Below are 27,033 nucleotides of genomic sequence, written 5' to 3'. Positions count from 1 at the left end.
GGTTAAAGGGTTTCTTTTAGGGGGATTAAAATATTCCAAAATCAGATTATGATTATAGTTACACAACTCTCTCAATATACCAAAGAACATTGAATTATATTTTTTAAATGGGTCAGTTGTATGGCATGTGACTTATATCTCAATAAAACTGTTAAAAAGAAATACATTTTTTAAATGTGGAAAAGGTGAAATTTGAGAATTATACATGATTGGCTCATTGTGATTGCTTAGAAAAATCAGGAATAAATTATTAGATATATGGGAGACATTTATACAAGAATGTAGAGGTCTTTGAGAATCTGTAGGCATTACTAAGAACAAGTCATGTCAAATTAACCTTGACTCCTTGACTTCTCTTTTATTAGGCTTACTTTGTTAATGGGTGAAGGGAATGGCATTGACAAATTGATGTAAGCTATCGTGGTTTTATCAAAGCTTTTATTTGATGACGTGTTCTGTGGTGTATGAGTATGAGATGTTGAATTGAAGATTGGTTGACAGTGTTACTAGGGTTCACATATACTGAAAAAATATCCCTCAGACATAGTGATTATGCATTTTATGTGCATCGAGTGAACTCTATTATCTAGTTTGATTATATATTCTGTTATAGTATAAAGAGCCAAACTGGGATGCCTGGGTGGCTCAGTGGTTGAGCATCTGCCTTCGGCTCAGGGTGTGATCCTGGAGTCCCTCAACAGGCTGGAACACAACTGTGTTTTGTTGTGAGAATTTTAAAGAAACCTCATACATCATAGCATTTTACTCATATTTATGAGTATTTACCTGAGCCTACATCTCTAACAGATAAGTGCTTTTTTTTTAACACCCACAATATCATCTCACTTAATAAATATTGACAGTTTCCTAATACCATACAATACCCAGTCCATATTCAGATTTCCCAGGTTATCTAAAAAATATGTTTTTATTATTATTATTATATATTATATTATTATTATTATTATTATTATTATTATTATTAAGATTTTACTGATTTCTTTGAGAGAGAGCAAGAGAGCCCGAGCAGGAGCAAGGGCAGAGGGAGAAGCAGGCTCCCTCCGCAGGAACCTGATATAGAGGTTGATTCCAGGACTCTGGGATCATGACCTGAGCCAAAGGCAGACACTTAACTGACTGAGCTAACCCCAGGCACCCCTAAAAGATGTGTTTTTATAGCAAGTTTTTGTTTGAATCAGTATCAATCAAGGTTCATTGTGGCTCTTAAATATATTTTAACCTATAACAGTCCTTCCTCTTTTTTATGTTTTCTTATGTCTTCTAGAATCTGGGTCTTTGTCTTGAAGAATTTCTTAAACTCTGGATTTGGCTAATTTTTATTTTTGTGGTGTTGTATAGCTTGTTTCTTCTTACGTTTTTTGCAAATGGATAATCTATTTAGAGACCACAGTCTGGGTGCTAGATGTGCTCATTGGTATTGGAAACCGTTGCTTTTAGGCATTTTCAGTAAAATACATATTTTTCAAGTTAGAGGATATATGAAGAAAAATAATGAGTTCATACTGATATTTCTATTTTAAATTTAATATTGTAGATTTATATTAATTTTGATTTCATATTCATCTCTTTTTCTCTAAGGCTCAGCATTTGTTTTTACTACATTAATTTACTTTATTGTATAATATACTTAAAATATTACTATTAGCAGTATTATTATTAATATTAACACTATTATTATTAACAATAAAACTACTAATTAAATTTTTTGTAGTTCCCTTTTTTTTTCTTTTAAAGATTTTATTTATTCATGAGAGACACACAGAGAGAGGCAGAGGAAGAGGAAGAGGCAGGCTCCCTGTGGGGCACCGATGTGGGACTTGATCCCCGGGGACTCCAAAATCACGCTCTGAGCCAAAGGCAGATGCTCAACCACTGAGCCACTGGAGCATCCCTTGTAGTTCTTTCTGTTTTATGCATATTTCACTAGCAGAGTATAGTCAAGATACTGTCTTTTCAAGTACTCAAAAGAATTTTATTCTGAGTACTATGATAAGCAAAATGAGTCAGAGAAAGATGAATACTTTATGATTTCACTCACATGTGGAATTTAAGAAACTAAACAAACGAACAAGGGGGAAAAATGAGGGTGAGGAACCAAGAAACAGACTCTTAGCTATAGAGAACAAAATGATGATTACCAGAAGGGGTGTGGACAAGGGGATGGGTGAAATAGGTATGGGGTTGAAGGAATGCTTTTGTTTTGACGGTCACTGGGTAACGTATGGAAGCAATGAATCACGTATTTTATACTAAAACTATTATTACCTGTGTGTTAACTAACTGGAATTTGAATAAAAACTTTCAAAAAAGAATTTTATTCTCTATCTTACTTGTTTCTAACATAAGGAAGTCAGCTGATTTTAGAGGGAAGAAAGCATTTGATTCAATAGTATGATTAAAGGTGAAAATCCATAAGCAAACTTAAAGTAAAAGTATATTTTCTTAAGGAGTCTACTATTTGTAAGCCAAAGAAATGGGGATTGTGATGTCAGTCACTTACTGAAATGGCTCTGCTTGTTCTATTTAAGAACCTGTGGTAGGGATCCCTGGGTGGCGCAGGGGTTTGGCGCCTGCCTTTGGCCCAGGGCGTGATCCTGGAGACCCGGGATCGAATCCCACGTCGGGCTCCCGGTGCATGGAGCCTGCTTCTCCCTCTGCCTATGTCTCTGCCTCTCTCTCTCTCTGTGTGTGTGACTATCATAAATAAAAAATTAAAAAAAAAGAACCTGTGGTAGCTTTAACATATGTCCACAAATTTTTTAATGCTCCTCCTTTCAAAAGGTAGAGCCTGATTCTCTTCCCCAAGATCGTAGGCTGAACTGTCTGTCAGTGACTTGCTTCCAACAAATAGAACATGGCAGAGGTGACAGTACACAACTTCTGAAGCTAGATTATAAGTATCATAGCTTCTTCCTTGTTCTCTCTCTTCTCTTGATTTTGGTTCATTATATGAGGAAAGCCAGGTGTATATGGAGGATGCCACAGTGCTCAATGGACAGGTCTACGTGGCAATGAACCAAGGTCTCCGTCCCATAGCTGTGTGACCAAAGCATCTTAGGCAACACCTTCCAGCCCCAGTCAGGCTTTTACATAATTGTATCTCCAGCCATCCTCTTGACTACATCCACATAAGAAACTAACCTCTACACCTCCAGCCCACAGCAGTGCCTCCCAGCATCACTCGCTTGGGACCTCCATCCTCACCTTAGCTTGAAATGGACCCCAATGGCTCCTCCTCCACCAGGGGCTCCTGCAGATGCTCTGTCTCCTGCGGATGCAGAGTGCAAATGTATCTCCTTCAAGAAGAGCTACTGCTTCTCCTGCCCCATGGACAGTGCCAAGTGTGCCCAGGACTGTATCTGTAAGGAAGCATCAGACAAGTACAGCTGCTGTGCCTCCTGTGGAGGAAAGCCTGTTACAGATGTAAATAGACCAACATATACAAACCTGCAGTTTTTTTTACTTTTTTTATCCTACCTAGACCCAGTTGCTGCATTCCTGATTCTGTAAAATATTTGAATGACAGTAATCTCATCTAGACTATTCTGGCAAAAAAAAAATAAAAAAATGAATAAAGAATAAAGAAGACAGAGATAGAACCTGATACAAAAGCACCTGCCTGTGCTTCTCCCAAATTCCTGACCCACAGAAACTGTGGGATTATAAATATTTATTATTCTTTTGGCCACTTTGTTTGGGGGTAATTTGTTAGGTAGTAACACAGAGCTAATATAAAACCTAAATGTAGGTTTAAAATAAGAAGGAGGGGTGCCTGAATGGCACAGTTGGTTGGCCATCCAATTTTTGGTTTCAGTTCAGGTCTTGCTCTCAAGGTCATGGGATCAAACCCCACTTGGGCACCCAGTGCAGAGTCTGCTTAAGACTTATTCCCTCTCCCTCAATGCCTCCCACTTGTGCTCATTCTCCCTCTCTCAAATAAATAAACCTTTCAAAAAAAGGGGGGGATACTCAGCAAAAGTCATTTATTTACTGCCTTTTGGTGAGAAAAGAGCATTTCAAGTTAGAAGATATGTAGAGTAGGCTTCAGAATTCATAATATTAAGACTGTGGAGGGAAATGGTAAGTGTGGATATTTGGTGAAGCAAGACTATCCATCCATTGCCTAAGTCAGGGACTGCCAAAGTAATGTATCCACTCCCTTGGAATCATCAACTCAGATTTCCAGGAAAGTGGGCCTCTAGCCCTTGCCTTTTCCCTTCTTCCAGTCCCCTTTCTCATGCTCCTTGATTCTGAGTCACTCTCATACTACATGGGTTATTATTTGACACAAAACTTCCAGAGATAAATAATATAGTCCTTTTGGCAACTCCCTTACAAAACTTCTTTCCTAAAAGAAAGCTGTGTACTCGATATTTTCTTTGCTGAACAATACGTGAAGATCTAGACATAAATTTGTTATCTTGTTATACTGGCTTACATATGAATTATAGATTTTATTATATTTATTTTATTTTCAAGTTCCCCATCTAGCATTAAATTGTCATAATAAAATAGTTTGAAAAGCAGAATTGCCAAGTCTTAATAATTTTTAAAGGATCTGGCTTATATTGTCCCTTTATGGTGTTATGTTTTTCTCTCCTAGAATGCTTTGTTATAAAAAAAAGAATATATATATATATATATATATATATATATATATATATATTTAATTTGGAGGTATATAAAATTTACAGAAATTCACATCCTTTTTGTCATTCCAGATATTAACATGAAAATGTAGGCTCCTTTTAGTGTAGTGCTGTGTAAAGCCTACTTCCCACATCTTACTTGATTACATGCATTCTTTTATTAAATAATATTTATTGAATATTTACTCTAAGCTAGACACTGAGGCACTGGGAATATAAAGATGATTAAGACATATATGTAGTAGAAGCTTGGAAGCAACTTAAACATGTCAGTAGGATACTGGTTAAGTAAAGTACAGTACATTCAATAATTTATTGAATGTACTATTCAATAGTACATTGACTAGTAGAGTATTACTCAGCTTCTAAAAATAATGAAGTTGATTTTATACTGATATGGTACAATCTCTAAGCTCTGTTGTTCAGGTGCGAGACATAGAGGAATGTATATAATATATGACCACTTGCATAAGAAAAAATGAGTATACATATGTATATACCTGTTGGACTAGATTGACTGTGGAAGAATTCAGAAGAAACTATAGCCAGGGCTTAGGAAAAAATTGGATGACTGGAGGACAGGGGTAGAGGAGAGGAAAATATTTCTCACATATTTTAATGAGCCTTCTGTGTTTTGAACTATATTCATTAATATCCTATTCAAAAATAATTAATTTTAAAAGGAAAACATAGCCCCACCCTCAGAAACCTTAGGCTACAGGAGAGACAGATATATAAGAAATAACAATAATAATATATATTGGGCAAGGTGATAAAATATATACCTAAAAGAAAGGAGAGGTCATTTTTCTCTAGAGTAGTAATGAATGGAAGGTCAGGGCACACTTCACGGAGGAGGTTACTTTGAGGAGTACTAACAAATTAAGGGTTGACTGTTTTTTCCCTCACTCTGAGGAGGAGCAGCAGCAACACAGATATAGATGGAAGACATAACAATCTCCTGAAATCTGTTATATTTACTACTCCAGAACCCAGTGCTAATTCTTGGTATATCTGCTGGCTTCATTTCACCAGCACCTAAGCTATATACATTTCTGACCTGTCCTTCCTCCTTCAGTCCCTCTCTCCTTTCCTCTCCCTATTGGCCCCTTCCTCTCTTTTTCTCTCCCTCTCTCCCTTTTTTTGTAAGAGAAAGATTTGTATATCAACAAATTATGATTCAGTAGCAATTACATAAATTTTTTTATTGGAAAAAGTTGTTATAGGTAAACCCAAACTCTGTTATTAAAAGAGATATCAGAGGGGCATCTGAGTGGCTCAGTGGTTGAGTGTCTGCCTTTGGCTCAGGTTGTGATCCTGGGGTCCTGGAATGCAGTCACCGTGTCAGGCTCCCTGCAGGGAGCCTGCTTCTCCCTCTGCCTGTGTCTCTGCCTCTCTCTTTCTCTGTGTCTTTCATGAATAAACAAATAAAATCTTTAAAAAAAAAAGAAATATTAGGGACGCCTGGGTGGTTTAGCGGTTGAGTGTCTGCCTTCGGCTTAGGGCGTGATCCGGGATCAAGTCCCGCAATCCCAGGATAGAGACTGTCATCAGGCTCCCCATGGGAAGCCTGCTTCTCCCTCTGCCTATGTCTTTGCCTCTCTCTCTCTGTCTCTCATGAATAAATAAATAAAATATTTTTTAAAAAGTAAAAGAAATAACAGATGTTGCTTACTTAGAGTTGTATGCTAGCACACATTTACAATAATGTACTTTTTCTTTGGATATGCTCACCTGAACAATCTTCCTGTAGGTGGCAGAGTTACTTCTTTTGAATGGAGCTGATCCGTTACTTAGGAGTGACAATGGAAAATGTGCTTTGGATGAGGCCAAAGATTCATGTATGAAGTGCCTCCTTGAGAAATATGTTCCTAAATATCAAAAACATTATCTTACATCAGGTAAGATTAAACTGTGTTATATTTGTTCATTATATTGATAGAGAGTTATAGAAATTGGATTTAGAATTATAGAAATTAAATTTCTTTTCCTAAGTTTTGAGAAGACCCATCCAGGGGTGTCCTTGCTCCATTCATGTAGTAAAGCACATGGACTTGCTTGCAAATGCACATAATGGAAAGATGCACTTTTTCCTTCTTGTGCATTGCAAACAGTTAAGAAAACTTTTCTAAAGTTCTTTTTTTTCCCCTGAAAATTTTTTGACTGAAAAACAAGATATGATGTAAATTATATTTGACTGTATCTTTTTGATAAGTATGACCAGGATTGTTTATTTCCATTTCCATTCCCTAAGAATATTTTCTTATGGCTGTATTTTTACCCTGTCATCTATTATACTGGTAAAAATTGAACTACAAAAGAACTAGATTTATAGTTGTCAATAAGAAGATTATAAGAATGATTTACATGCATGGCGCTTTCTTTATTCCCCTTAAATTTTTTGATAAGGTCACACATTCCTCTACTCAAAACCCGGTAGTGGCTCTCCATTTAATCTAGAAGAAATGTCAGTATCCTTACAGTGGCCTATAGACCCCTGATCTATAGGGGTCTGATCTATCAGCCAGCCATCCTACCAGTTAACTTCTATCACCCTCTACCTATGTCACTCAACTCCAGTCACACTGGCCTCCTTGCTGTTCCTCCCCCACGTCTTTCAAGTCTTAGTTCAAATGTCATTTCAGGGAGGCCTAGACTATCCTATTTAAAACTGCAACCTAAGACAAAACAAAACAAAACAAAACAAAACAAAAAAGAAACAAAAAAACCCTGCAACCTGCCTCCTTCCCACCCTCACTGTATTAGTTATCTATCCCTATGCAACAATTACCCAAAATTTAGCATCTTAAAACAACAAACGTTAATTATATCTCACAATTTCTGAGGATAAGAAGTCTGGAAGCCTGGGATGTCTGAGTGGCTCAGTGGTTGAGTGCCTGCCTTCAGCTCAGGACATGATCCTGGAGCCCCGGGATCAAGTCCCGCATCAGGCTTCCTGCAAGGAGCCTACTTCTCCCTGTGCCTGTGTCTCTGCCATTCTCTCTCTGGGTCTCTCATGAATAAATAAATAAAATATTTTTAAAAAAGAAAAAAAGAAGAAGTCTGGAAGCCTTTTAACTGAGTAACCAGTTCTGGATCAGGATCTCTTAGAGTTTGCAGCCAGACTATTAGTAAGGGATGGTGAGCTCAAGGCTCAGCTAAGACAGGAAAATCCACTTTCAGGCTCACTCCCATGGTTCTTGGCAGGCCTCAGCTCCCCGCTGCTTGCTAACTGGAGGCTTCAGTTACTTGCCGCATGAGCTTTTTCCATAGGCCTGACGTCCTGGCAGCTGGGTCAGAAAGTTATCCAGGAGAGATAATGCACCCAAGACAGAGGGCACAAGCTTCCTATAACTCAGTCTTGAAAGTGATATACAACCACTTCTACTATATTCTATTTGTTGTAAGTAAGTCACTAAGTCTGGGAAGTTCTACCTTTCGAAAGGAGGAATATCAAAAACTTTATGAATGTATTTTACAAACTGCCACACTCCGGTCCCTCTTACTCTACTCTACTATTATATTTAACCTTTTACCATAGCACTTAACACCTTGTAACACATTATATGATTTGTTAATTTTTAGTCTTTCCCCACCAGAATCTAAGCTCCATGAAGGGAAGGACCTTTATTTAGTCTGGTGATGAGTACTAAATGCCTTGTATACAGCAGGCATTCAGTAAATATTTGTTGAGTAAGTAGTGTATTAGTCCTTTTAAACCAAACAAATTCTTTACCTTCAAGAGTTATGTATGTGCTTCATTCACTTTTATTAAACTATATTTTATTGTATTAATATTTAAAGATTTTCTTTATTTGAGAGAGAGAGAGAGAGCAAGAGAGAGAGAGCACAAGCCAGGGGGAGGGAGTGGGAGAAGCAGACTTCCTGCTGAACAGGGAGCTGAATGATGTGGGGCTTTATCCCAGGACCCTGGGATAGTGACCTAAGCTGAAGGCAGTTGCTCAACCAGCTGAGCTACTTAGGCACCCCATTAAACTGTATTTTAATAAAAATATCTCTAAAGAGGTAACTGTTTGAATGCTTTTGACGAAAGAATAAGACTTGGATCAAAACACCCTGCTTTATAATAAAGAGATAAGTTCATTGCTAACTAAAGGACACCAAGAAGAAATTAATTAATGGTTCTTTTAGAACAAACGACTTCTTCCCCTGTAGCCCATTCTCATCAGAAAATAAGAGGGAGAGGGTCCTTGGGTGGCTCAGTTTGATAAGCATCTGCCTTTGACTCAGATCATGATCCCAGGGTCCTGGGATGGAGCCCTGCAAAGGGCTTCCTGCTCAGCAGGGAGTCTGCTTTTCCCTCTGCCTTTCCCCCTGTTTGTGATCTCTCTCTACCTCTCTGTCAAATAAATAAGTAAAATCTAAAAAGAAAAAAAAATAAGAGAGACACACTATACTTTGTTGAGGCCAGGTCTATAAAAGCACATTGAGATAGATAATTCATATTTACATTCATTGAGATAGATTATTGCACTCAAATTTACATTTCAAGCTATATGAGAAATTACAGATATTCACGTGAAGGCAAAAGGATGTGTATTTTTACATTTTTGCTTTAATAATCTGCTTAATTGCTTGACTTCTCTGTTTTATGGTAGCATGCATTGTTTTGCTATTCTGAGAGTGCTTTCTCCAGCATTTTAGCCCTTTCTCCAAATCCAGAATCTCCCATTCACCAGTGCCCACTTCTGACAGATTTTTACCCAAGGAGATTTCATTCATGGAAAGGAATCCCAACCCTTTCTTCTTAGGAGTTAGTTCCCACTCTTCCCTTGTAAGGGAATTTACCAAGGTGGTATTATGCTTCATCAAGTGGTTTGAATATTTCTTAAGTTTGAACTTTCAAAATCTGTCATTAATTATCAGCCTACTTAGCAGTATAAATGAAGAGGTAATTTACTTAATAATTTACTTAAAAATATCAAACAGTATTTGTTTTTAAATTTCAGTTGAAGAGTTTTTAATTATAGGAATGATGGATAAAGAACCTTCCTCATGCAATATATATTTGGTGCTTTTCTCTCGAAAAGTATAATACATCTACTTGGTATAGGACAAGAGTTCATTCTTACTAACTTTACATCCTGGAGTAAATTAGCCCTCTCAATTTTCTCATCTGTAAATGTGGGCTTATAGTATCTATTCTGCTACCTATATATCTGGGATTGTTACTATGAGGATGGGAGTTGATGTATATAAAATACTTCCATACAATATCTTATACATGACAGAGCTTGGAATGACAGAGTGAAAAAAGTTACAGCTGCATCACCACCTCAGAATTTACATCTGTGTAGTGTTTTTTTTGTTTGTTTTGTTTTGTTTTTAGTTGGTTATACTAAAGCATATAAACTCTTAAAACAGAGAGGATAAAAGCCCTTTCTTGCTTCCAGATTCTCTTAGGAGCCATGCCCAAAATGCTGGTTCCTGTAAAACATTTTTCTGCTCTTTTTAAAAAAGATTTTATTTAGTTATTTGACAGAGACAGAGAGAACACAAGAAGAGGGAGCAGCAGGCAGACGGAGAGGGAAAAGCAGGCTACCTGCCCTGGGATCCATGGGGCTCAATCCCAGGATCTTGGTGTTATGACCTGAGCCTAGGCAGATGCTTAACCGACTGAGCCATACAGGTGTCCCCTTTTGTATCCTGCTTGCTTGCTTGCTTGCTTGCTTATTTATTTATTTATTTATTTATTTATTTATTTATTTATTTCTACTCTTTTATTTTAGAACCAAAATTAGAAGGCACACAGTCCTTTCTGCTCTTGAAAAATAGTAATAACAAAATTAATAATAGAGCACTTTCTTTGTGCCAGTAACTCCTCCAAACTCTTTACATGGATTATCTTATTTAATTTTCATAACAATTCTATAAGATAAGGACTATCACTACTTTCATTTTATGGAGATGAGGTAGAGATATTAAGAAATTTACCCAGAGTGATCCAGCTGCTAAGTAAATGAGTAAAGATAGAAACTCAGGAGTAGGCTGCAGAGACTGTGCTCCCAGCTCCTTTGCTTCATTGAGGAACATTCTGTATGTCTACTCTCTGTTGCATGAGTTGAATAGGTGAATACTAGGCCTCATTATGCACATTATAATTTGATTGCAGTCATGAAAACTATCCCCAAGAAATAAAATGTTCTTTATCCCAGTTACGTCCTTGTTAAAATATTTTTACATTTCTAGTTCACAATGTATTTAAAGAATTCTATATTGTTTACATATCACATCTAAGATGTCCACTCATTTATTCCTTCGCCTATTAGTCATTGAATACCTCCTGTGTGTAAGGCACTGTTTCTAGGTTTTTATCTTCTGTGTCCAAATGCGTATGCAGGTAACTAATTCCACTTCTGGTATTTAAAAGAGACACTAAAGTGCTTTTCTTTTATTATCAGCCAAGGTATATTTTATTCAAACCATCTTTTTTTTTTCTTACTCAAGAGCAGCCTTTTCATGCCTATGTATTTCACTTTTAAGAGAATGAAGCATTCAAACTAGAACCTTATTAAGCAGACATATTAGGAAATGATAATCCAGTTATTTATGAAAGAATTTAAAAGTAAAATTTCCCTGATTTTCTCATGGCCAAGGACTGATAGATTTTGGAAATCTAGAGTCTGACTACTGGAGGCTATTTTCTTTGATTTTCTCTTTTGGTTTACAGCTCAAAAGAACAGCACTGATTCATTAGACATAGAGGAAGCAAACCAGCACAAGGTATAGCCCTATTTAGCAATAAACATGCTTATAGAATGAACCTGCTGCTTATTTTAAAGATTATCAGAATGGAAAGAAAGATGGCTAAAGCATCTATCAGAAACAGTGACTTCGCCTTTGCTTTTAAGATATTTTGGAATAATTATATGACAATTAGGGCATTCTGGGCTGTTAGTTTGGGAAGCAATTGAGTAAATACAGCATGTCTTGGCACACTGGTTTATCAGTAGCCATTTCCTTTTTCCTCTTCTTCATGGAGCTGTGAGGTTTATCAACCATGTCGATTTCCTCTGGCCTAAGCACAGGACAGGAATCAAAGGTGTAGATCTATTCCTTCAAATTATATATGGTGGGCGGTTAGTCTTCATCTGGTACTTGGGTTGTGGTGAGTGAGAGGAAATGATGTCCCTGTTTTAATCATACCAACCCACAATGATGTTTTCATGAAGATCCGTTTGGGAGCATATTGGTCTCCTTGATGTTAAATCCCTTCTTCTGCCTTACCTATAGTCTGTCATAAATACTAGATGAAAGAACTATCTAATTCTGGCTCTATCTATATAACAATTGAGAGAGGTGTGTGTTTTTCTAAAGCATTCTTGTTTGGTTACACTTAAAGCCCATAAAAATGAAGTAGATTAAATTTTTTATTATGCTTAATAGTATTAATATTGCTAAATATTGGCAAAAACAAATTAAAATGTGAGGCAGAAAATACAGATTAGTACACATAATGAGTCTAAGTCTACTACATTTGCTTTTCTCTCTTAGTCTTCTTTTTTGAAATATTAGGTTGTATATATCCCATCAGGCCCTGTGGTTAGATCAAATCATAAAATTGAGTGGAGTAGTGGTTCGATTTATCAACAATCCTGAATTGAGTATAGAAGTAGAGTTGAAAATAAAGCTAACTATATGTTTTGTTTCTTTAGAAACCAAAATTCAGTTCTAAAAATCTCATTGGGTTTGTTCGTGATGAAAATTCCAACAGACAGAAGTCAGAACATGTAGAAGTTGATAAAGGAAGTAAAGAGGGTTTATTTATAAATAAAGAAGATGTATATGAACATTACCAAAAATATTCCAAAGACACAAAATTTGGTAAATTCAAGCATAAGCAATCAACTTTTAACGAAATACACTCTACTAGAAGACTCCGAAAGAAGGGTCTCCAGAATATCAAAGGCGTTAATACAAGTATGTCTAAAGATAAAGGAAGAAGAAACACAGGACAGAAAAGAACTCAAGTGGATGATCCAAAACAAGAAATATGCATTCCAAGAAAGGCAAGAGCTGTTTCTTCTTCCAGAAGAATAAACAGATTAGTTACTGGTCAGCCAGATACTCTCCAAGCCTTTGATGACCTTCCAGAAAAGTCACATAAACTTTTTAGCCCAGCTCTGTCAAGCCTGAAAAATGGATTAGGTAACAATATTGAGGCTTGTTTAGTTCCAAAAGAGACACATATCCAGAGCCTGGATTTATCAGATAATCAAGAAATGAAATTCTTAGGATCCACTGACCAAGAAGAAGCTGTTCTTTTCTCAAGACTTTCCTTACAGAAAGAAATCAAGTTACCACTTGTTACTACAGATCAGCAGCCTCACACTCACCAAGAACAACAGCACATTAGCCCTTATAAATCTCCTGAAAACAGTAACTCAGGTCAAAAATGTGAGAACCTTAGTAAGTGGGAAAATTCTTTCGTATCCTTTATAAAGAAAAATTTTAATAATGTTAATGATGATGATTGCTTTCCCTCTGAAAAGACTGTAACATGTAAAACAGTGGTGTGTTCTACAGGTTGCAAAAACCACTGTAATTATAAGGAGAATGTAACAACTAGAAAAGAAATGGATTTTCAACAGTTTGTCCCTTCTGAAGACCATTTTTCACAGGAAAATGAGTTAAAAGTATGCAGTCTAACCATACAACAGGAAGCTGTTAATCTTTCTGATTCAGATAATACAATAGGTCCTGAACAATGTGTTGCCATTTATGAACAATGCAAATGTAAAACTTCTTTTGATCACTCACATGGCAGTTCTGAGCATACTTCCCTGGCTTGTCCACGAACATTTTCAACACAGGAAGCTTCAAAGTTGACTAGTCATGTGAAGCTATTCAAAAGGCCTCAAGATTTTAGCTCCAGAGCACCAACTCCTTTAATGGATCAAACAGATATTCATATTGTGGAAAAAGTAAATGAGGGAGAAGACCCTAAAAAGAATTGCAATGATGAAAGCCGGGAAACAAGTTCTTCAAATGGACCTTTATCCACAGTTGTTAATTCTCAAGTAATAGAAACAACTGCAGTAGAAAAAAGGAAACAAGATCTTCCAAAGAGCAAAACCATACATGATACAGTTTTTTATTCCACTGACAATATCAGTAAGGAATTGACCAACATTTCACAACTTAGACAAAAAGAAGAAAAGGAAATTTCTCATAAAGCAGGTATTAAAAAAAATTAAAAAAAATTAAAAAAAATAAAGCAGGTATTAGTAGTATTGCTTGATTTGTACATATCTCCTACAGATTTACATATTTTATAGAAATTTGTAACAATTTATGCCAAACTGACAAGAATGAGGACATGTGGACTATATGCCAAACTGACAAGAATGAGGACATGTGGACTATAATTTGGGGATGCTGTTAGTTAAGTAATATTGTTTATTTTGAAAATAAACCATTATTTTCAACCAAAGACTGTTGCTAAATTGGTATTGACAAGTTAATAAACAGTATATCAATTTTTTGTTTCTTTTTATTATAGCACTTATTTAGTATCAGTTAACCTAGAATTTCCATAGCAGGAAATTGTTAACGCTATTGATTTCAGTGATTCTGTGTTCCCGTCAGAATTGCATCCAGCAAACTTTGTTATATAAAAACATTTTTTAAAGATTTTATTTTTAATTTTTTAAGATTTTATTGCTTTGACAGAGAAAGAGAGAGCACAAGCAGGGGGAGTGGCAGGCAGAGGGAGAGGGAGAAGCAAGCTCCCCGAGGATCCCATTCTGGGATCAAGCATGACCCAAGCTGAAGGCAGACGCTTAACTGACTGAGCCACCAAGGCACCCCTAAAGATTTTATTTTTAAATAATCTCTCTACCCAACCAGGGCTGTAACTCAAGAGTCTCTACATGCTCTACTGACTGACCTAGCCAGGTGCCCCTGAAAACATTTTTAAAGGCTTTTATTCTTTAAAAAATAAAGAAGATGTGGTTTATGTATACAATGGAATATTACTCAGCCATTAGAAACGACCAATACCCACCATTTGCTTCAACGTGGATGGAACTGGAGGGTATTATGCTGAGTGAAGTAAGTCAATCGGAGAAGGACAAACAGTGTATGTTCTCACTCATTTGGGGAATATGAATAATAGTGAAGGGGAATATAAGGGAAGGGAGAAGAAATGTGTGGGAGATATCAGAAAGGGACACAGAACATAAAGACTTCTAACTCTGGGAAATGAACTAGGGGTGGTGGAAGGGGAGGAGGGCGGGGGGTGGGGGTGAATGGGTGACGGGCACTGAGGGGGACACTTGACGGGATGAGCACTGGGTGTTATTCTGTATGTTGGTAAATTGAACACCAATAAAAATTAATTTATAAAAAAATAAATAAATAAAATAAAGTAAAATAAAATAGAATAAATCAGTCCAGCGAGGAACAGAAACTTGGAATTGTTATGAGTTTTTCTAATCACGTAACCAGTGAGGAGAACTGCAGCACTGATGTTGTAAAATGTTTGTTTTTTTAGATGAGGAATTAACTAGTAATATCAATGGAGATGAAAGCACTATGAGAAATGGTGAGAAAGAAGAAAAAACAGATTCTGAAATTCACATGTCTAATATCCAAGAATGCAAAAAAGTTCAGAATTTCAGAAAAAGACAAAATTTATTGAAAGCTACCCGCAGCCAAGGTTTGTCTTTCTATACATGTATAGGTAAAAGTTGACATGATCAAGCCCAGCAGTATGCTCTACTTCAGGGAATTTCTTAACTTTCAGATTTACTGTTGTTTTTTTTCCCTCATTCACTAAGTTATAAGATTATTTCAGCTATATTTTTTTCAGATGGTTTTACAATAAATATAAAGTAAACTACTTGAGAATTTTTTAGTCCTCAGATACATTCTTACCATGTTTCTGCCTGTGACTTCTAATTTGAAATGTTAGAGTAGGTAAGACAGCTAGGCAGAATACTGAGTGCATGTGGTGCACCTGAATCGTGCCTAATCCCTTTGATGCTCCAATGAGACCTTTCACTATAAGGGAAATTAAAGAGTAGCCTCTGGTTTCTTTTGTCAGATGAACGAACTGTGTGTGTTTGGCAGTATGGACAAGTTAACCATATCTCGACAGGTCTTAGAGCTAGTTCTGTGGCTAGGCCAGGCCACTTCAGGTTAAGGAGTAAGGTTTATAAAGGTTAAATGAACTGAAAAGTTTACCTATTATGTATTAGGAAGTAGGAAGGCACATTCTCTGTGATCTTGAGCTTCCAGAGACTAAAAAAAATAGATCACATATAAAGTAACTGAAAGCTGAATATTTCTTAGTTTATTACTTTATTAATAAATATTATTAATACAATTATTAAATATATTATCAATATTTATTAATTTATGAATAAAGTTTAATGCTATGAAGAAGCACTCAGCATTAACCATGGTAGACTTTGTGAAGAAGTTTTTTGTGAAGTTAGTGTGGGTGCTGTTTGTTTCCTTTGCAGTTTCTTCTAGATTGTATTTTAAAATTTCAGTTATGTGCTAAAGAAATATATGATGACAGTTACATGGAGGAATTTTTGACTTTTTGCTCCAAAATGTTTATCACGTGCCTTCCTTCTCTGCTACAACACACCAAGAACTAGGTGAGAAGATTTGTACCATTCACAGTAACAATTATGGGAGAGATTTTTCAGTTCAAACTTGCAAAATACAGGTCTGCTGTTTTGGATATTTCATAATTTTTTAAACTAATTTTTTTTCTTGAAGATTTGTATTTATTTATTCATGAGAGACACAGAGAGAGGCAGAGACACAGGCAGAGGGAGAAGCAGGCTCCTTGCAGGGAGCCCAATGCAGAACTCGATCCCAGGACTCCAGGATCATGTCCTGGGCCGAAGGGAGGTGCTCAGCCACTGAGCCACCCAGGGATCCTGGATATTTCATAATTTTAAAATATATTATCTATAGATGTATATATAGTATTAAAAATATATAATAGATATGTCTTGACTCTTCTAATAAAAATTCCTGAGTACAAGGTTGTAAGAGCATTGTGATTTTGTCTGGATGTCAATGGAAGGTGGACATGAGGCTGTCAGTCTTTCCTGTGGTTGACATAACTGAAAATTCCATCTTTTAGAGAATAATTCTCTAAACTTTTTACCTCTTGACCTGAAATTATATGCCTAGTTGCTGGCATATAGGAAATGGAGCAGGAAGCATGTTTTAAGGTTTAATACAGGGGTTCTCAAACCTAATCTTGCATCAGAAGCACCTGGAAAGCTTGTTAAAACAGATTGTTGGGCTCCACTCTCAGAAAGTCTGATTCATTAGATGTACTATTAGTATATAACACATTTTCAAACTTAGCAGTTTAAAACAACACACGTTTTTTATCTCATAGTTGCTGTAGATCAGGTATTGGGCATGGCTTAGGCCCATCTTCTGCTCAGGATATGTCATAGGCGACAGTCAGGGTGTGGTCAAGACTAGGGTCTCATCTGAAGGCTCAACCAGGGAAGGATCCATTTTCAAGTTCATTTGGTTGGTGTCAGGATTCAATTCCTTGAGGGTTGTAGCCACCTTGTAGTCATGCTCAGTTTCTTCCTTCATGAGTTGTTCCAGTAAGTCCTCTTGGTTCATCAAAACATGCAAACTGAAGATGATAGAGCAAATTTGCTAGCAAGTAGAAAATTTTACAATCTCTTATAACCTAATCAAATAAGTGAAATACCCTCAATATTGAGGTATTCTTTTGGTTAGAAGCAAATTATTCAAGAGAGGGGATGATTCAGGCCATAATACCAGGAGATGGGGCTCGTTAGGAGTTACCCTAAAGTCTGCTTTCCACAGTAGGCTTGTGAGGTGGGCTGGAGAATTAGCATTTCTAACAAGTTTCCCAGGTCATACACTGCTAATTTGGGACTACATTTGAGGATTATTTATTAAAAATAAATATTTTTTTCTGTTTGATCACACTAATCCTCTACTTTGCCTTCTGTCTCACTCTGAAGCTTTTCTGATGTGGTTTCTACAGAAAATAAACCTTTAGTTTCCTGGCTTGGAGATGGGGACTTTGAGTAAGAGCAATGGTTGCCAGACAATTCAGCGTTGGGTGAAGGGAACTTGGAGTCCCAACTTCTCTCTATAAACTTTCAGTCAATCTCCATATTTTTACCCAGTTCCATGCAGGCTGCCTTTCACCATGCTTGATACCCCCAGGTGCTGGATACAGGGAGATCTTCTTCCTCTCTAATTATTTTTGCAGGAATTTGGGTTGAGGCATTTCCTCTACTTTATCAAGGCAGTTAACTCTTCTTCATTAGTGATTTTCCAGTTCCCAAAAAGTTATTGAAGTCTTTGTCCTCTCTGTGTCCTCTTCTATTTTTTTATGGTGTTAAAAAAAATCCTTTACTATCATTTTAGCATGGTTTGGGAAAGAAATTGAGGGGAAAACATGGTCCATTTTTTTTTAGATCCAGCTTAATTCTCTCTAAGTTGTGGTGCAAGGAAAAGATTTTTTAAAGAATCTTTGGGTAATGATGTTGTGTACTGCATGATTTATGAAAGAAAGAATGTAATGGGCCTTGGTTCGGTTTTTGGTGTCTTTTGTGTTCAGAAATACACATATTGACATAGATAAGAGCTATAAAGAAGAGTTTTATAAAATCACAGGTTGTTTTAAGAAAAATTTTTTCCATTGTTAAAGGACTATTAAGAGTGAAATGAGGGTAAAATTGAAGCAAGTTTGTTTTAATCAAACATGATAGAGTGACTAAGCAGCTGTTAGAATGAATTCAAAGTAATGTGCTTAGATGCTCTGCAATTCCTTCACAAGTTATATATATATTTTTGAAGATTTATTTATTCATGAGAGACAGACACAGAGAGAGAGAGAAGTAGAGACACAGGAAGAGAGGAGAAGCAGGCTCCATGAAAGGAGCCCTATGGGGGACTCGATCCCAGATCCAGGGATTACACCCTGAGCAGAAGGCAGACACTCAACCGCTGAGCCACCCAGGTGTCCCTCACAAGTTGTATTTTAAAACAGCAATAGCAATAATGATGTTGATGTATGTTTTGTATAGTGTATCCTACTTAGGATATTTTGAGGAAGTTGCTGTGTACTTTCTAAGCTCCTTTGTAATGATCAGCATTTAGCAGAAAAGTAGTCTCAGTTTTGCTTGGCAAATTTACAGAAATGAAGACAGCTGGGATCAATAAAAGGCGTGCCCGAGGGGAGCGCCGGCTTCATTTGGCTGCCAGAAGAGGAACTTTGTCTCTGGTGAAGGCTCCAATAGAATCTGAAGCAGATGTGAATCTAAAAGACAATGCAGGTTTGGATTCTTGAAATTTTCATTGTGTTTATAACTTGAACTCCCTGAAATCCACATTTCATCCACCCTACCCCAGTTTTGATCCTGGCTGCTAACTTTGAACTGTCTTAATAATATATCATTTAATTAATAGTTAAGTTCATCGTGGTTTTCACCAATTGCTAAAATAACCTCCTCTGAAATAGTTTTTAACTTACATGTGGGAGCATTCAGAGGGAGTATACATATTGGAGAGTAAGGAGAGCTTTATTTAGGTCTTTTCCTTGGAGATCTTAATACTATTCTCTTGCTTTGGAGAAAATGTCAGTTTTTTTTTTCATTTCCCTGTTCCCTCTCTTTCTCCTCTCTTTACACTATTTGTTGTCTCTTTCCTTATTTTTATTTTCAGCCTCCATTTTTAAATTCATCTTCTAATATTTTGCTCAAGCACGAGAAAGTCATATGTGAGGTCTTAACAGAGGGAAAATCTCAAATATTGATTTCAGGCATTCTATGTCATTTTGAAGAGATATGTGACAATGCAGTGATACAGATAGGGAAGACAGACTAGATCTTACTCTATTTTAATATCTAAGATGAAACAAATTGACATGATTTTTATTTACTCTAGTCCCATTATATTTTATGTTCTGTGAGTCTTCTGTTTTGGCACTTGGATCAACCAATCTTTTTGATGAGATTGGTTTGTTTTAAAAATTGAAACATTTTAGGGCCATGGTTTTCAATATTATTTCTTGTAAATACTTAGTATGTATATTTGAATCAATATAGGTACTCATTGCAATAGTGCAAATTACCTTATTAATGAAGATATTAATGAATGTTGGTTTGTAAGCAGCAGCTTGTTTTGTTCTTTTTTCCTTTTTTAGGTTGGACACCACTTCATAAGACATCTACTAAGAGATCTCATGATAGAATTGTAGAGTTGTTAAAAGCTGGTGCTAATGTTAATTTTGAAAAACTAGATGGGATTCTTCCCTTACATGATGCTGCTGCCAACAATCATTTAAAGGTACAATGCACATCAGATTGGGTTCCTATTACTTTTTCTTAGAGAAACAAGTGAAGAAAATGAAGATATTTTAAACTGAGCATTAAAGTGATTCCTCAGGATGCCTGGGTGGCTCAGTAGTTAAACTTCTCTGCCTTCGGCTCAGGTGGGCTCAAGTCATGATCCCAGAGTCCCAGGATCAAGTCCCACATCAGGCTCCCTGCCTGGAGCCTACTTCTCCCTCTGCCGGTGTCTCTGCCTCTCTCTGTGTGTCTCTCATGAATGAATGAATGAATGAATGAAATGAATAAATAAATAAATAAATAAATAAATAAAATCTTAAAAAAAAGAAGAAGAAGAATATCAGAAAGGGGCACCTGAGTGGCTCTACCAGTTAAATGTCTCACACTTGATCTCAGCTCAGGTCTTGATCTCAGGGTCATGAGTTCAAGCCCTAGACTGGGCTCCATCCTGGTTATGGAGCCTACTTAAAAAAATAATAATAATAGTAATACCAGATGAGTGGGCTATCATCCAGAGTTTTTTCATTTGTTTTCTCATTGTGTTTTTGATTTATATTTTGCTGATGGCGAATGATGCAGAACATTTTCTTTTTTTATTATAAATTTATTTTTTTATTGGTGTTTGGAACATTTTCTCATGTGCTGTTGGCCATGTGTATGTCTTTGGTGAAATTTCTGTTCATGTCTTTTGCCCATTTCATGATTGGATTGTTTGTTTCTTTGCTGTGAGTTTAATAAGTTTTTCATAGGTTTTGAATACTAGCCCTTTATCTGATATGTCGTTTGCAAATATCTTCTCCCATTCTGTAGGTTGTCTTTTAGTTTTGTTGACTGTTTCTTTTGCTGTGCAGAAGCTTTTTATCTTGATTAAGCCCCAATAGTTCATTTTTGCTTTTGTTTCCCTTGCCTTCATGGATGTGTCTTGCAAGACGTTGCTGTGGCCAAGGTAAAAAAGGCTGTTTCCTGTGTTCTCCTCTAGGATTTTGATGGATTCTTATATCACATTTAGATCTTTCATCCATTTGAGTTTATCTTTGTGTCTGGTGTAAGAGAATGATCTAGTTTCATTGTTCCGCACATGGCGGTCCAATATTCCCAGCACCATTTATTGAAGAGACTGTCCTTTTTCCAGTGGATAGTTTTTCCTGCTTTGTCAAATATTAGTTGGCCATAGAGTTGAGGGCCCATTTCTGGGTTCTCTATTCTGTCCCATTGATCAATGTGTCTGTTTTTATGCCAGTACCATAAAATCTTATGGTACTGTCTTGATGATCACAGCTTTGTAGTACAACCTGAAATCCAGCATTGTGATGCCCCCGGCTCTGGTTTTCTTTTTCAGTATTCCCCTGGCTATGAATAGAAGGGAAGGGAGAAGAAATGGGTAGGAAATATCAGAAAGGGAGACAGAACATAAAGACTCCTAACTCTGGGAAACGAGCTAGGGGTGGTGGAAGGGGAGGAGGACAGGGAGTGGGGGTGAATGGGTGACGGGCACTGAGGGGGGCACTTGATGGGATGAGCACTGGATGTTATTCTGTATGTTGGCAAATTGAACACCAATAAGAAATAAATTTATTATTTTTTAAAAAAAGTATTCCCCTGGCTATTCTGGGTCTTTTCTGATTCCATACAAATCTTAAGATTATTTGTTCCAAGTCTCTGAAGAAAGTCATGGTATTTTGATAGGGATTGCATTAAATGTGTTAATTGCCCTTGGTAACATTGATATTTTCACAATATTAATTCTTCCAATCCATGAGCATGGAATATTTTTTTAATATTTTATTTATTTATTCATGAGAGACACAGAGAGAGAGAGGCAGAGACACAGGCAGAAGGAGAAGCAGGCTCCATGCAGGGAACCCAATGCGGGACTCGATCCTGGGTCTCCAGGATCACACCCCGGGCTGCAAGCGGCGCTAAACCGCTGCGCCACTGGGGCTGCCCGAGCATGGAATATTTTTTCATCTCTTTGTGTCTTCCTCAATTTCTTTCAGAAGTGTTCTGTAGTTTTTAGGGTATAGATCCTTTACCTCTTTGGTTAGGTTTATTCCTAGGTATCTTATTCTTTTGGGTGAAATTGTCAGTGGCATTTGCTCCTTCATTTCTCTTTCTTCAGTCTCATTGTTAGTGTATAGAAGTGCCACTGATTTCTGGGCATTGATTTTGTATCCTGCCACACTGCTGTATGAGTTCTAGCAATCTTGGAGTGGCGTCTTTTGGGTTTTCTATGTACACTATCATGTCATCTGCGAAGAGGGAGAGTTTGACTTCTTTTTTGCCAATTTGAATGCCTTCTATTTCCTTTTGTTGTCTGACTGCTAGGGCTAGGACTTCCAGTACTATGTTGAATAGCAGTGGTGAGAGTGGACATCCCTGTCATGTTCCTGATCTTAGGGGAAAGGCTCCCAGTGCTTCCCCATTGAGAATGATATTTGCTGTGGGCTTTTCGTAGATGGCTTTTAAGATGTTGAGGAATGTTCCCTCTATCCCTACACTCTGAAGAGTTTTGATCAGGCATGGATGCTGTATTTTGTCAAATACTTTCTCTGCATCTAATGAGAGGATCATATGGTTCTTGTTTTTTCTCTTGTTGATGTGATCTCTCATGTTGATTGCTTCTCATTTTGAACCAGCCTTGCATCCCGGGGATAAATCCCACTTGGTCATGGTGAATAATCTTCTTAATGTACTATTGGATCCTATTGGCTAGTTTCTTGTTGAGAATTTTTGCATCTGAGTTCATCAGGGATATTGATCTATAATTCTCCTTTTTGGTGGGGTCTTTGTCTGGTTTTGAAATGGAAATATATGGATTTTTTTATAATGATGGAATGTTTCTGAGTCATGGTTATAGTAGTGATTACTCCAGTAAAGCTGATTATAAAAAAAAAAAAGGCAAGGGGCCTACTTCTTGGTCACCTAATTTTTGTCATATTCTTTGTTCCTTAGGTCTACCCCATCATGTTACCTGGAACTCTCTCCCAACTATAGCTTTCGCCTTGCCTGCTAAGTGCCTTTTTGTGCTGTTGCTATTCTCTTACACTTTTGCCTACGCATGACCCTTACGGAAACAGCTGTTCAGGGTCCTATTCCATCTGAGCTGAGTTCTCTGTGTCTTCCAAACTAATATATTAAATGAGTCCATGTTAACACATTAAAGGTCAAAGCCTTCCTGTAGGAAGGCCTCATCTTAACACACAAAATAGTCATTATTAATATAGTGTAATTTTTAAGTCCAGAAAAGCTTCCTTTGTTAAAGAACAACAACAAAAAAACTACCTTTCTTCCTCCCAAATATATAGTAAAGATTTTATTTATTTATTCATGAGAGACCAGAGAGAGAGAGAGAGAGGCAGAGACACAGGCAGAGGGAGAAGCAGGCTCCATGCAGGGAGCCTGATGTGGGACTTAATCCCGGGTCTCCAGGATCACACCCTGGGCTGAAGGCGGCACCAAACTGCTGAGCCACCCCCTGCTGCCCACTCACTCCCTCTTTTAAAAAACAAAACAAAATACCTTTACTCAGACTTCAGTAAGTTTTTATCAAAAATCTTTGTTGGAGACTTTCTTCATATGCTATTTATTATCCACTGTCCCTCATTACTTAAGTTGGTCTTTTTACTCCTCTAGAGAAAAAGGGGGCTTAGGGGACTTTCATTAAGAATCCATTAGGGGAAAAAAAAAGAATCCATTAGGGGTGGTGGAAGGGGAGGTGGGCGGGGGGTGGGGGTCACTGGGTGGCGGGCACTGAGATGGGCACTTGACAGGATGAGCACTGGGTGTTATTCTGTATGTTGACAAATTGAACACCAATAAAAAATAAATTTATTAAAAAATAATCCATTATGAATATGGTGTTTGACAGAGGCTCACATTTAGTTCTTTTAGGTGATAAAAATGAGGTTCAAATGGTAAATAACTTGCTCAAGGACATAGCTAGTAGGTAGCAGGAATGAGTTTTGTATGCTTGATTTTAAAACAAACATATTTTCTCTTAAGCTAATTTCTCTTGTGCGAACTCTGGGCTGATGGGATAAATGAGGGGCTATCCTTATCATCTTCATTGGCCCATTTACTCCTAAATTTCTCTGCTTCTCCATACCTGGACATAAGGAGAAAAGATAAGCCACTAACACAGAGCATATCTCTATTTTAAACAAAATCCTGACCATGTTTTTCTACTCCGGTTTTTCAGTGATTTGAGTCCCTTACTTGACTCACACAGATGGAATCATTGGCTGTTTTTCACTAGTTGACTTCTACCATAGCTAATTAGTAACATCTTTAACTTTGATCATTTACAAACTCCCAATATATAACAGCTTTGAGTTATTCAGAGAAACCTTATTTATGTTAGAAACCATCCCCCACCCAATGTTACAACCTCTTTGACCTCAGTTTCCTCTTCTGTAAGATGATCAGGTTGGAGTAGATTATTTCTAAATTTCTTTTTACCTTTAAGATTCTGTGCATATAATTCACTTATTTAGGACACATAACAAATATATTCAGATACTATTAGAAGGGTCATTGGATTTTCAAGCTAGCTCATTAAACTTCTTGAACAAGTAACATACCTAAAATATAGTGATGCAGGTTGGAGGAAAGGACAAGGGCTCTGTTAAAGAGATAGAGTCAGTCTTGTATATCATTCTACCTGTGTGTGCTTCTTAACTGCAATGAAGGCAGCATCTCCGGTATTTTCATGTCATTGTTTGGTTCTTCTTGAGGACAGGTCAGGCCAAATCATTAAATTATTTTATAGCTTTCATATAAAATTTAATAAAAAATTTTCTTGGCTAGCATTTGAAACTTCTTTTGATAACTTTTAATACTTTGATAACTTTTAATAGTGGTGTATTATAATGAAAGCAGAAATTATTGATCTTAGGTGTCTGTAGGGATAACTTTGGAAAAATACCTTGTAGGCAGCTGAGATTCTACTACCACATGGAGCAAACCCAAATCAAAAGAATCAAAAACAGAAAACTGCTTTGGATGAAGCAGATAATGAAAAAATGAAAGAGCTACTGATATCTTTTGGTGCAATTGAGACTGATAATAGAAATGAAAGTAATGCTACAGTCACTGGTATGTATGTCAGTATTGCTTGCTCTCTTATACAAGTGTATACATACCTCTGCTTAGAAAAATAAATCTTCAGATTTGTAGTGTAAATTGTTTCATAACTGGGGTAAATGTTTTGTGTGCTTACTAAACTCTTGAAAAGCATTTTTTATTTTTGGAACTTGGCATTTCCAAACATGGTTTAATTTATATACCATATGATCCTATTGGATTGGAATTACATGTTGAAATGGAGCCCATATTATTCATTAAACAATTATTAATCTTTACCATTGAGTCTGTGATAGAGATTTAACTGAAACCACACAGATTGGCTTACTGTTAGTAAGGCCAGAAAAGGTTGATATTATACGAAAGTCTTTGCAATTAAGATTCCGTTACTTCAAAATTTATAGTGGTGTATGTGAAAGTTGGACCGATGCCAACTTTTCAATAATCTAACGTTTGATGCTAGAATATGAATTTGTTAATAAGCAAATATACTTATATGTGTATGTGTAAATAGAGTATAAAAATATTTCAAGGTAATTTATAGCAGGGCAAAATTTTATGAACCATTTTAAAAAAATAGTTTGCATTTAAATAATATAGTGAACTATATATAAGAAATAAGCATGTTGTGAACACTAATATAGAAAACACATTTGTTAAGCACCTGCCAAGCAAACTAGGTACTTGCCCATGAGGAACTTCGAGTCTTGTGGGAAGGTCAACCAGAAAACAGTTAAACACAATTTATTAAGTGTTGAGGAGAGTGAGTTGTTCTTCCTTTTCTGTTCTTTTCTGCATGAGCCTTGACTCATTAGAGAAACCCAGGAACATACCTGCTCTTTCTCCCTATGAGGTGGAATAATTGGGGAAAGAATCCCCATTACACAGTTTTCCCCTAGCCTACCACTATCCTTACCAGTTGTTTTTCAAGAGAAGAATTATGTTACTGATATTATTGGTCAGAGCTAAAGATAATCACTGTCTCATATATTACTAGTGAGTAAGAGCACATGTAGGTCAAAGTCAAGACTGATACAAGGTTCCTCTTTTCATTGTGTGCTACTGTATAGTAAGTTTATAGGGTCAGGGCCTTTCTTAGAGCCCCAGGCATGTCTTTCTCCCTCTCCACAGCCATATTTGGAATTATTGGGCACTCTGTTGTGAAGTGCTATATATCTATTCCCACCTGTCTGTTGTTTCTTGTGTATACATTTCCTTGGTCAGGTACCCTAAAGGGATGAGGGATGTAGGGTACAATACTTATATGAAGAAAGGGAACCCAGAATGGGAAAAGGATGAGAGACAATGAATTGTAGGCATAATGATTAAGAGCATGGATTTTGGAATCAGATCTGGTTTCAGTACTGCTATGTGACTTGAAGGAAACTTCCCAAATCCCACTAAGCTTCATTCTCCTCTTCTGTAAAATGGATAGAATAAACTACCTATCTTACAGGGGTTATATGAAGATTAAATAAGATTAAATAAGGAAAAGAGTTTGACATTCAATGTGTGATAAGTTTTTGGTAGATGTTAGCTGTAATCAGTCAGTTGATAGTAATAATAATGAGATGCTGAACATTAAGATATTATAGTAATTGTAGACTTAATTTATTCCTTCTATTCTTGTCACCATTAAAATTGGTAAGATGAAGCTACATTATTGTATTTTCTAATTTTAATTCGTAAAGTCAAAATTCCAGCTGTTCAACCAAAAAGGCATAAGTGGTGTTTTTGTGATGACTGCAACACTGTTGATCCACCTTTTCTTTCACAAAGAGAAAAAAGAAGAGAAAGCTATCCTGTGGTGAGTGAAGTTGAAATCCTTTCATTTTTTGCTTTAGATAGTATCATTCTTTGGGCCAGCTAGCCATTGGTTATTGCTGATACTCTTTCCATTTTAAGGACACACAGGTTGAAAATATTTTTTGTAACAAGAAAAT

General features: G+C 36.6%; 1 protein-coding gene across 1 annotated transcript in view; it reads left to right on the top strand.

The window, feature by feature from the left end:
- The first annotated feature begins 7,926 nt into the window (after nucleotides 1-7,926).
- The window catches only part of LOC129514768 (ankyrin repeat domain-containing protein 31-like), a 71,251-nt gene continuing 52,144 nt past the window's right edge, over nucleotides 7,927-27,033 (top strand). The window contains exons 1-8 of the mRNA XM_055333478.1: nucleotides 7,927-8,077; nucleotides 11,362-11,414; nucleotides 12,347-13,871; nucleotides 15,187-15,351; nucleotides 18,857-18,994; nucleotides 19,864-20,006; nucleotides 24,940-25,102; nucleotides 26,782-26,897. Coding sequence (XP_055189453.1) covers nucleotides 7,927-8,077; nucleotides 11,362-11,414; nucleotides 12,347-13,871; nucleotides 15,187-15,351; nucleotides 18,857-18,994; nucleotides 19,864-20,006; nucleotides 24,940-25,102; nucleotides 26,782-26,897 — 2,454 coding nt within the window. The remainder of the gene's footprint in view (nucleotides 8,078-11,361; nucleotides 11,415-12,346; nucleotides 13,872-15,186; nucleotides 15,352-18,856; nucleotides 18,995-19,863; nucleotides 20,007-24,939; nucleotides 25,103-26,781; nucleotides 26,898-27,033) is intronic.

The sequence above is a fragment of the Nyctereutes procyonoides genome, unplaced genomic scaffold (assembly GCF_905146905.1).
Source record: "Nyctereutes procyonoides isolate TBG_1078 unplaced genomic scaffold, NYPRO_anot_genome, whole genome shotgun sequence".
Classification (NCBI taxonomy): Eukaryota; Metazoa; Chordata; class Mammalia; order Carnivora; family Canidae; genus Nyctereutes; species Nyctereutes procyonoides.
This window is presented reverse-complemented; position numbering and strand designations above follow the sequence as displayed.